General features: G+C 42.3%; 1 protein-coding gene and 2 long non-coding RNA genes across 4 annotated transcripts in view; 2 read left to right on the top strand and 1 right to left on the bottom strand.

Moving 5' to 3' along the window:
- The first annotated feature begins 639 nt into the window (after positions 1–639).
- The window catches only part of LOC126982920 (prolow-density lipoprotein receptor-related protein 1-like), a 199,081-nt gene continuing 188,484 nt past the window's right edge, over positions 640–11,236 (top strand). Inside the window, exon 1 of one of the 2 annotated variants that reach the window (XM_050835201.1) lies at positions 640–834. In XM_050835201.1, the coding sequence (XP_050691158.1) occupies positions 741–834 (94 nt within the window). In that variant the 5' untranslated portion in view covers positions 640–740. The remainder of the gene's footprint in view (positions 835–11,236) is intronic. The other variant, XM_050835202.1, reaches the window with a different exon arrangement.
- LOC126982924 (uncharacterized) lies at positions 3,942–6,706 on the bottom strand. Its single transcript, XR_007735412.1, has 2 exons — positions 6,508–6,706; positions 3,942–6,355 (listed from the first exon to the last, which is right to left on the bottom strand). It is a non-coding gene; the product is annotated as an uncharacterized LOC126982924 (long non-coding RNA).
- On the top strand, positions 6,251–7,524 carry LOC126982926 (uncharacterized). Its single transcript, XR_007735414.1, has 2 exons — positions 6,251–6,395; positions 6,700–7,524. It is a non-coding gene; the product is annotated as an uncharacterized LOC126982926 (long non-coding RNA).

Below are 11,236 nucleotides of genomic sequence, written 5' to 3' on the forward strand. Positions count from 1 at the left end.
AGTTAAGATTTTGAGTTATGGATAGACCGAGGATATTTAGTGTTGAAGAAGGTGACAGCTGAGTGTTGTCGAAAAATAGGGGATAGGTGTTGGAAGATTGTGTCGAGTTGATAGGTGGAGAAATTGAGTTTTTGAGGCAAAGGTGCGCTACATAAGGAAAGGAGGGAGTAGAGATCGAGAGTGGAGAAGTAAGGAAAGAGAGGAGTAAGGGAAAGTAGTTGTGGAGAGGAAGAAGATAAATAAAAAAGAAACACTGGAAGATAAGGAATTCCAGAGAGAGAGAGAGAGAGAGAGAGAGAGAGAGCATCAGCATCAGCATCCACATCGGGAGAAGAAGTGCGGAGGAAGGGAAAAAAAGGGAGAAAATGGGAGGGAGGACGAGGAAACAACATGGAAGAGGCCAGACCAGAGAGAGAGAGAGAGAGAGAGACGGGAACAACAAGGGATGGGGAGAGAGGGAGGGAGGGAGAGTGAAGGGATGATCGGCTGTGGGGGGAGGAGAGGAGAGGCGGTCTGCTCTGGTCTGTTCCCTTACCTCCCTGACTCCCCATCTCCACCACCTCTCCCGCCCTTCTTCCCCACTCTCTCTCTCTCTCTCTCTCTCTCTCTCTCTCCGCCGCCAGCCCAGCGCTTTCCTCCTCAGTTCCACGCTTGCCACAGCGCAGAGAGCACTATGAGTGGCTCCTTCTGTGGCTGGGTCCCTCTGTGAGCTTCCGCGGGAGTGTTACTTTAGTGCCAGGATGGAGAAGGCCTTGCTGAAATTTCTCCTGACGGTGGGGTTCACGGCGGGGCTGAGCTACTCTACCGTGCCTCAGGAGAACAGATCTACTGGAGGTAAGAATGATATTTTGGCTTGTTTGGTTGGCTTGCCCCTGTGTGTGTGTGTATGTGTGTGTGTGTGTGTGTGTGTGGAAGAGAGTTAACAGGTTGCTTGCCTTCCTTGGTGGTTACTGTGAGATAAAATGTCTAAACGGAAGAGCATTTAACCGGTACAATTCCTCCACTTTCCTCCTGGTTACCGTGGGACAGATGGCTTTCTCAGGGCAAGGGAGGGAGGGAGAGTTAGACATGCCGGGAAGGAGGGAGGGAGGAAGATAGGGAGGGAGAGGACTAATGTTTGTTGAGGAGTAAGCAGTCTGTATATAAAGGTGCTTTGTCTCCCTTTTCTCATAATACCAGATGGCATTCTCGGGGTGAGGGACGAGGGAGAGTATCAGGGTAAGGGAGGGAGGGAGAGAGGAAGACAGGGAGGGAGAGGACCAGCGTTTGTCTATATACGAATAAAGGTGTTATTTCTCCTTTCCTCCTGTTACCGTGGGACAGATTTGAAGTGTGAGAGAGGAGGAGGAGGGAGAATTTGAGAAGACATACGGAGAGAGAAGAAGGGAGAGGAGGTATTGTGTGAATGGTTATCTGAACGTGAAAGATCATAATTTCTCTCTTGTTCCTCATAATAACGTGAGGTTAATAAGATTAGAGAAAGATGTGAGAGAACAGTACATAGAACACACGAGGAGGAGGAGGAGGTGAGGAGAGAGGATGGATTAGGAGGAAGATGAAAGAAGAGGAGGTGGAGGAGGAGGAGGAAGGGGAGAGGACTCAGAGGAGACCACCATTTGTTGTGGAGTAGGCTTTGTATGTGGCGTCTGTGAACTCTCCTCCTCCCAGCCTGCCGAGCCAGCCTGCAGCCTTCTCATGCCGGTGAGTCGACCTTCCCAAGCCGTAGGATCTCACTTCAAGGTCACTATCGCGGGGGGAAAAAAAAATCGGCTATGGTTGAGGTTTGGGGCGGTCCGGTTTTATGTAATTGGAAGCTGCTTCATGTCAGTCACTGAACGGGAGGGAAGAACTGGTTTTAAATGGTGTAGGATTGATTGCGTGAACAGGTGGTGAATGTGTGTGTGTGTGTGTGTGACTGGGTGTGTCTTTTGTGGCTGGCTGGGTGGCTGACCGCTGACTGGCTGAGAGGGAGAAGCGAGAAGCGAATAGAGACAAGCAGATGAAAACCACTAAGTAAAGAACATCAGGTTAAAATAATGCAAATGGTGAGGCAAGAATGTGTGTGTGTGTGTGTGTGTGTGTGTGTGTGTGTGTGTGTGACTGGCTGTGTCTTTAGTTCGTCGCATGGCTGACAGGCTGACTGGGTGGCTGACCGGCTGAGGTAGGGAGAAGCGAGAAGAGACAAGCAGATGAAAGCCACTAAGTAAAGAATAACAGGTTAAAATTATGTAAATGGTGAGACAAGAGAGCGTTTTACTGTGTGTGTGTGTGTGTGTGTGTGTGTGTGTATGGAGACAAGTTGATGGAGGCCACTAAATAAAGAATGGCCGAGATGTTTTCCCTGGCAGTATCCCGTAGTAGTACACACACCACATCGCGACAAGGCGGGTCCCTAAAGGTTAAATATATACGCTAAATTAAGGGAGAGAGCGGCGGTGTGTGGGCGGGAAAGCGTTTTAATGAAGCGGGCGAGTTTCTCAATGCTCATAAAGCTTTCCTTGTCTGTAGCAGCTCCTAAATGTTCCCCAGACGTGTTGCGAAGGCTTGGTTTACATGTATTATAATAGGTAATGAGGATAATGATAAGGAGAAAGGGGTACGGTCGTGAAGGGTGGTGGTGGTGGTTTGTGTTTGAAGAATGTTATCGATGTGGGAAGATTTTGATATGATGTAGTATGCTGTTGTTGTTGTTGTTGTTAATGTTGTTGTTGTTGTTGTTGTTGTTGTTGTTGTTGTTTTTCGTCCTTTATTTCATTGTTCTATTTCGAATTTTTCTATATTTTTATCTCTCCCTCCTCCTAGCTCCTTCTCCTTCTCTTCCTCCTCCTTCTTCTTTTTCTTCATTTTCTTCTTTATCCTAACATAAAACCTACTATTACTACTACTACTACTACCACCACCATCATCATCATAGTCATTATTATTACCAATGATGATATTAGTTAGTGATATAATGACTTGTAATTTTGATGGAGAGCGGTGTTATAATCCTGTCAAGTTAATTAATTAATATGACCCTCCCGCCGTGATTTCATGTTATTACTCACTGAAGGGTTACGGGTGGCATTAAAAAGAATAATAATTGTGATAAAATGTCATTATATAAATCTTTCAATAGAGGGTTTTGGTATTGAATGTGTGTGTGTGTGTGTGTGTGTGTAACTGTATCACCTCTTCATTATAACTTCTAGCTGTATCCTCCTTTGAGTAAGTGTGTGTGTGTGTGTGTGTGTGTGTGTGTGTGTGTTTGCAACTATATTACCTCTTCATATTTTTTTACTGTATCCTCCTCTGTGTGTGTGTGTGTGTGTGTGTGTGTGTGTGTGTGTGCAACTGTATTACCTCTTCATATTTCTTACTGTATCCTCCTCTTGTGTGTAAGTGTGTGTGTGTGTGTGTGTGTTACCTCTTTTCATATTTCTTACTGTATCCTCCTCTCTCTCTCTTTCTATGTGTGTGTGTGTGTGTTCGGTCAGTCGAGGAGGGAGGGATCAAAGGTGGCTTGGCGTCTCCTTGTGGGCATTAATCGACCTATCGTGAGGCGAATATTAATTAAAATCGCACAAAGACACACTATTAAAGCGTCACTCTCGGGAGGCTAAATAAAAAGGGAAGGAAATTCTCGGTTGTGTTTGTTTGTTACTTATTTCAATGTTACTTTTTTGTTTATTATTGTTTCTGCTGGTTCTTTTTACTACTACTACTACTACTACTACTACTACTACTACTACTACTACTACTACTAGTAATAATGCTTATACTACTACAATAGTTACTTGGCTATAGTTGTGACATTCCGTGTATTAAAAGTCTGAAACCATGTTATCGAATCGTATATGTAGCCTATCAAATTTAATTATTTTCTTACTTTATTTTGATATATAAAAAAATACCAAAGGCTGTGTTTTAACTACATTTCATACTGATTAATATTTTCTTTATATTTATGACATTTATGCAGGAGTTATATAGCTAAAGTCAGTTCCCGTCATCAAACCACTGGACTACAATTTTTGTCCACATGTAGTACAAGATCTAGTTTAATTAATTGTGCATTCTGCTGCTTATATATGAAGGCGAGAACTGAATTAGTCTGTTGCCTCCCGTTTTTTTCAGACTTCCTTTAAACTCACAGTGCTGGCCTAGGAACACGGGGGTCACGCCGGCATCTGGGAGGAAGGACGCTGGTAGGATGTGTAGGATATTTATAGGAAGGATAAGAAGGATAGAATAAGAAAAGAGAGGGAAAAAGAGGAAAGATAATAGATAGAGAAATGGGATAAGAATATAATTAATCGTGCTGTCCGCCGCTTTTATATAATGGCGAGAACTGAATTGGCCTCTCTTCGTGTCTTCCCTTTTTATAGCCTTAGTGTGCCCCCTATGCAGTTTTTCCTTTGATTATAAGCTGGAGTGTAAATTATCTCTCCCTGGACGTGTTTAAGCAGCAGCGAGTAGCGGGCTTTTTTTATTATTGTTTCCTTTTTTTGTCCCCTTGAGCTGTCTCCTTTATTGTAAAAAAAAAAAAATCACTTTCCTTAATCTTCTGCATTCTAGAGTTAGGAGACTTTAATAGTGTGTTCTGAGCTTCTTCATACTTTTTTTTTTATGCATATATTTCTTTGATTATTAACTGGCGGGACACAAGAGAGAAAAAAAAGGATGTAAAGAGTGGCAATTTAGTTCGTTCCAAGTGTGTGTGTGTGTGTGTGTGTGTGTGTGTGTGTGGATCGCTTTTTATCTGAAGAGGCAGCTCGTCTAGTGTACATTCATCTCGTCTAGTGTGTATCGCGCAAGCAAGGTTTTAGCGAACTAGTCATTATCTTATCGTGTTACTCATTCCTGTTGGCTCATATACTCACTCTATATTAGGGCTTGTTAAGGCTTCGTTGGGTAATGGGACCAGGCGGGCTGTGATTTCAACTTACACACACACACACACACACACACACACACACACACGCACACACACACATGACCTATCTTTTGCCATTCATTTCTACTTTCTTTATATTAGCTGTGATTAGAGGGGTATTTTTACTTATTTGTTTTATACCCTTGAGCTGCCTCCTTCACACACACACACACACACACACACACACACACACACACACTATGCAAAAGTTTAAGGAATTCGTGGATAATAATTGTAATGGGATAGAGTACGGGACATTACACGCATGACTCGATCTAGTACAAAAATATAAGTTTATAGGAACAATAATAATAAACAAGAACACGCATACATTTACGTTATCTGAAGCAAAACTAAGCGTATACAACATGACGAGGCGTAACATGAAAAGATATCAGATTATAGAAGTGTACCTTTACGTGAGAGATCAATGGCCTCACATAAAACGGACTCGCATTAAAATTAAAATCAAACGCAACTTCCACCTCACTCCTTCCTTCACCCTAAAATATTCGTAAGGGAGAGCCATAAAGCGTCTCAGTCCTGGGCTTGGCGGCCGTTTGCTATCATTTCACCGATGTTAAAAGGATCAAATCAACTAACCCAGATCAAAGGGTCAGAATATATATCAGTCTCCTCTCTCCACCTCATGTAAACGCAACCTCGACTTCCTTCCTTCTTCCACCTTAATAATCGCTTACAAGTAGTAGTAGTAGTAGTAGTAGTAGTTGGTCGGGAGTTTTGCCTTTGTAACGGCACTGCCTGATGTGTCTTTACTGTCTGGTTATATTATTTTTCTTTTTCTTTCGTTCTTTTTTCTCTTATTCTCCAAAACTTATGTACTGTTGCTTTTGTTTCTTCGGTGTAAGGAGAGCAATGCAGCGTCTTGGTCCTGGTCTTGGTGGCAGGCCGTTTGGTGTCACTTCACTAATGTTTAAGGGACAGTTCACCAAATCTGGAACATAAGGTGTATATTTTCATGCCAGTCTGTAAATCTCCTCTTGCAACTCGTATATGCTTGGATGGAGAGAGGAAGAGGCCGAAAAGGGGTGGAGGTTGTCATAAAAAGGCATTGGACGAAGAGGGAAAGGAAGGAGAAAGAAGACATACCGATAGACAACAGTTTTATCTCATGCAACTCATACCATATGCTAGGATGGAGATAGGTATAGGAGGAGGAGGAGGAGGAGTTAGAGGCAGTAGATAGGGTGGAGGACTGCCCTAAAAAGCCACTGGACAAGGAGGGAGAGAGGGAGAACGACGACGATGTTAGGCATACCAGTATTACCTCATGCAACACATATATGCTTGAATGGAAAAAGGTGCGGGTGGAGGAGAAGTTAGAGGCCGTAGACAGGGTGGAGGACTGCCCTAAAAAGCCACTGGACAAAGAGGGAGAGAGGGAGAAATAGGACTTACTGATAGGCTTAACCGTATTACCTCATGAAACTTGTATATGCCTGAATGGAAAAAGATGCAGGTGGAGGAGGAGGTAGAGGCCGTAGACAGGGTGGGAAATTGCACTGAATAGCCACTGGACAAAGAGGGAGAGAGGGAGAAATAAGACATACTGAAAGGCTTAACAGTATTACCTCATGAAACTTGTATATGCCTGAATGGAAATAGATGCAGGTGGAGGAGGAGGTAGAGACCGTAGACAGGGTGGGAAATTGCACTGAATAGCCACTGGACAAAGAGGGAGAGAGGGAGAAATAAGACATACTGAAAGGCTTAACCGTATTACCTCATGAAACTTGTATATGCCTGAATGGAAATAGATGCAGGTGGAGGAGGAGGTAGAGCCCGTAGACAGGGTGGGAAATTGCACTGAATAGCCACTGGACAAAGAGGGAGAGAGGGAGAAATAAGACATACTGATAGGCTTAACAGTATTACCTCATGCAACTCGTATAGATAAGCCTGAAGGGAGAGAGGCGCAGATGGTGGAGGCCTTTGAGAGTGCAAGCTTGCCCCAACCTAAAAAGCCATTGGAGACAGAGGGGGCGGGAGGGACGGAGAAAGAAGACATACTGATGAGCTAAACAGTATTGGTTCAACGAGATATTTCCTGCCTGTTGAATGCGCGTGTGATGTTTTGAATTAATGCTTTGAAGAGATGCTGCGTGTGTGTGTGTGTGTGTGTGTGTGTGTGTGTGTGTGTGTGTGTGTGTGTGTGTGTGTTTACTTCTGCGCAGTGCATTGTTACTTTTTCCTTGTGTATGCAGGTGAGAGAGAGAGAGAGAGAGAGAGAGAGAGAGAGAGAGAGAGAGAGAGAGAGAGAGTCAATATGTACATTCTTCTCTAGGTTCCCTCCGTTTTAAATTACTTGGCTTATGAGAGCGTCATTCACAGGTTGAGAGAGAGAGAGAGAGAGAGAGAGAGAGAGAGAGAGAGAGAGAGAGAGAGAGAGAGAGTGTGAACGAACTCGGGGAAACTTCATTTTGTTGTGTGTGTGTGTGTGTGTGTGTGTGTGTGTGTGTGTGTGTGTTTCTATTCGTGTTATGAGACGCACAAAATACAACGAAGAAAATAAAAAAAAGGAAAGGCTTGTAATAAGGAAAAAAAAGGAGGGAGAAACTGGAAGAGGAGGAGGAGGAGGAAGAGGAGATGGAGGATGAGAAGGAGGCGATAAAATATAAAAAAAGTAAGAAAAAAATCCAAGTCGTGGAAAGATAAAAGGTAAAAGCAAAAAAAAAAAAGAGAAGAAGGACTAGGAGGAAAGCAAGAGAAGGAAGGTAAGAACAGAACGAGGAGGAGGAGAAGAATGATGATAGAGGGTAATAAAATGAAGTGGAAAAGGACGAGAGAATGAAGAAATAAAGAAGGATGAGGAGAAGAAGGAATTGAGGAATTGAGGGCGAGGAGGAGGAGGAGGAGGAAGAAGAGGAGGAGGAGGAGAAAAGGTAGCATGACTTAGAGGAGGAGGAGGAAAATTAGGAGAGAAGAGGGAGAATGAGTTGTAGGAGGTGGAGGAAAGGTAGAAGGACAAGGAGGAGGAGGAGGAGGAGAGGCAAGATCATAGAGAACGAGGAGGAGGAGAAAGAGGAGCGGGGAAGAGGAGGAGGAGGAGGAGAAACATGAGAAAAGAGAGGAGGAACAGGGAGGAGGAGAATCTTTGAGGATGAAGAAGTGCGTGTGTGTGTGTGTGTGTGTGTGTGTGTGTGTGTGTGTGTGTAAAAAATAATAGAAAAATAAAGCTTGTGGAAAGAAGATGAACGTGAGAGAAGGAAGCAGCAGAGGAGGAGGAGGAGTAGGACAAGGCAGTATATGTAGATTGCAAAGGAGAAAGGAGGAGGAAGAGGAGGAGCAGGAGTACAATCAAGAATGAAGAACTGAGTCAATGTCTGTCTGCCTATCTCTGTGTGTGTGTGTGTGTGTGTGTGTGTGTGTTGACTGGCGGTTGATAAGGCGCCGTATCAGTGATAATACTACTCGGAGCGGAGCAGAGAGGTGACGGACAGGCAGCCATGAGTCTCCCTCCGTCAGCCATACACGGTGATAGAAGCCAAGGAGAGAGAGAGAGAGAGAGAGAGAGAGAGAGAGAGGGGGGGGTAGTGGGATGATAGAAAGCAGAGATCATTAATTAGCATGATAAAGGAAACAGGAAAGGAGGAAAAACAGGGATACACTAAGAGAGAGAGAGAGAGAGAGAGAGAGAGAGAGAGAGAGAGAGAGAGAGAGAGAGAGAGAGAGAGAGAGAGAGAGAGAGAGGGCGGGGGGTAGAGGGATGATAGAAAGCAGAGATCATTAATTTGCGTGATAAAGGAAACAGGAAAGGAGGAAAAACAGGGATACACTAAGAGAGAGAGAGAGAGAGAGAGAGAGAGAGAGAGAGAGAGAGAGAGAGACCTTTTCCCTCCTTTCTTTATTTCTTCCGTATCTTTCCACTTGCATCCATCCATCTGTCATACGAGAGAGAGAGAGAGAGAGAGAGAGAGAGAGAGAGAGAGAGAGAGAGAGAGAGAGAGAGAGAGAGACTTTTGCCCTGGTTTCGTCAGTCTGAGTGTTTGTTTTATAGAGTCGTAAATTTTTGGGATGCTTAGATGATTTCCTTTTTTTGTACCACTTATTGTATCTCTCTCTCTCTCTCTCTCTCTCTCTCTCTCTCTCTCTCAAGTGGGCGCGGCAGGGTGTGGTGTAGGTGTTCGGATCCCCTTACCCACCCATCGAATCGCCTTCAACGGCCTAAGGAGAGGATCAAATACCTTACGTCTTGCCTTTCTCGCCTTTGTTTCCAAGTGGCTGACTGGCTGATTGTTGTTGTTGTTGCTGTTGTTGTTGTTGGTGTTGTTGGTGGTGGTGGTGGTGGTGCTGTTGTTGTTGGTGGTGGTGGTGGTGGCGGTGGTGGTGGTGCTGTTGTTGTTGTTGATGTTATTGGTGGTAGTTGTGGTTGACCAAAGGAATATAAGTCACTGTTAAAATTTATTAGGTGGTTACTGGACTTTGGTTGTTGATTTTGTATTGATTCCTCGTTCCTGGTTGCCGACTGGTTGCTGATTTCTGTTTCCTGGTTGCTGATTGGTTGCTAAGTGGATGTTGGCTCCTGATTGGTTGCTGAGTTTATTTTGATTCCTCGTTGCTGGTTGCCGATTGGTTGCTGATTGCCGTTTCCTGGCTGCTGATTGGTTGCTAAGTGGATGTTGGCTCCTGATTGGTTGCTGAGTTTGTTTTGATTCCTCGTTCCTGGTTGCCGATTGGTTGCTGATTGCCGTTTCCTGGCTGCTGATTGGTTGCTAAGTGGATGTTGGCTCCTGATTGGTTGCTAACTGGGTGCTGGTGTCTGATTGGTTGCTGAGTTTGTATTGATTCCTCGTTCCTGGTTGCCGATTAGTTGCTGATTTCTGTTTCCTGGTTGCTGATTGGTTGCTAAGTGGATGTTGGCTCCTGATTGGTTGCTGAGTTTATTTTGAATCCTCGTTCCTGGTTGCTAATAGGTGGCATCGAGGGGAAAGATATGATACAGACCCAAACAGCGTCCCCTCGATTAGCCGATATGGATACGAATGATAAAAGAAACAGTGACAGGAAAGTAAAAAGGAAAAAAGTAAGACATTGACATTAAAGTAAGAGAAAGAATAAAAAAATGGTGACAGGAAAGTAAGTAAAAAGAACATGACAGTAAACTTGGAGAAAAATAAAAGAAAGACTGACGGTTAAGGAAGACGAGTAAAAAAGTAAGACATTGACATTAAAGTAAGGAGAAGAATAAGAAAATAGCGAGAAAAAAGTTAGAGGAAGAAATATTGACAGTAAAGTAAGGAGAAAAAAAAAAAAAGACTGACGGTTAACTTAGAAGAACGAAAATAAGACAGTAATAATTAGGTAAGTACAATAATAAAAATAAAGCGACAGTAGGAAGTAAGGAGAAAAATATAAAAAAGTAAGATAGTGACAATAAAGTAAGGGAAAGAATAAAGAAAATAAGACCGACGTTAAGGAAGAAAAATAAAGATAAGATAGTGATTGTAAAGTATCGGTAAGGAGAAAAATAAAAGTAAGATAGTGACAGGAAAGTAAGAAGATAAAGAAATAGTGACAATAAAGTAAGGGAAAAAATAAAGAAAATAAGACTGACGTTAAGGAAGAAGAATATAAATAAGATAGTGACGGTAAAGTAAGGAAAGAAAAAAAGTACGATAGTGATTATAAAGTAAGTATAAAAACGTAATGACAATAAACCAGAAAAATAAAATAGAAGACCTTGACAGTAAAATAAGAAGAATAAGTAAAGAGAGTGACAGTAAACTTAGAAGAATGAGAAATAGTGAAGGACAAAATGAAAAAAGTAAGAATAAGTAGAGTGACAGTAAAGTAGGAAAAAGGAGAAATAGTGAAGGACAAAATAAAAAAAATAAGAATAAGTAGATTGACAGTAAACTTAGAAGAATGAGAAATAATGAAGGACAAAATGAAAAAAGTAAAAATAAGTAGAGTGACAGTAAAGTAGGAAAAAGGAGAAATAGTGAAGGACAAAATAAAGAAAATAAGAATAAGTAAAGAGAGACAATCAATTAAGAAGAATGAAATATAGAGGACAAAATTAATAAAAAAGTAAGAAGAAGAATGAGAAAAAAGAGAAATAGTGAAAGACAAAAAAAAAAAAGTAAGAAGAGGGACAGTAAAGTAAATTAAGGAGAAGAATGAGAAATATTGATAGACAAAAAAGAAGTAAGAAGAGTAAGTAAAGAGAGTGACAGTAAAGTAAATTAAGGAGAAAAAAGAGAAATATTGATAGACAAAAAAGAAGTAAGAAGAGTAAGTAAAGAGAGGGACAGTAAAGTAAATTAAGGAGAAGAAAGAGAAATATTGATAGACAAAAAA

The sequence above is a fragment of the Eriocheir sinensis genome, chromosome 52 (genome assembly GCF_024679095.1).
Source record: "Eriocheir sinensis breed Jianghai 21 chromosome 52, ASM2467909v1, whole genome shotgun sequence".
Taxonomy (NCBI): domain Eukaryota; kingdom Metazoa; phylum Arthropoda; class Malacostraca; order Decapoda; family Varunidae; genus Eriocheir; species Eriocheir sinensis.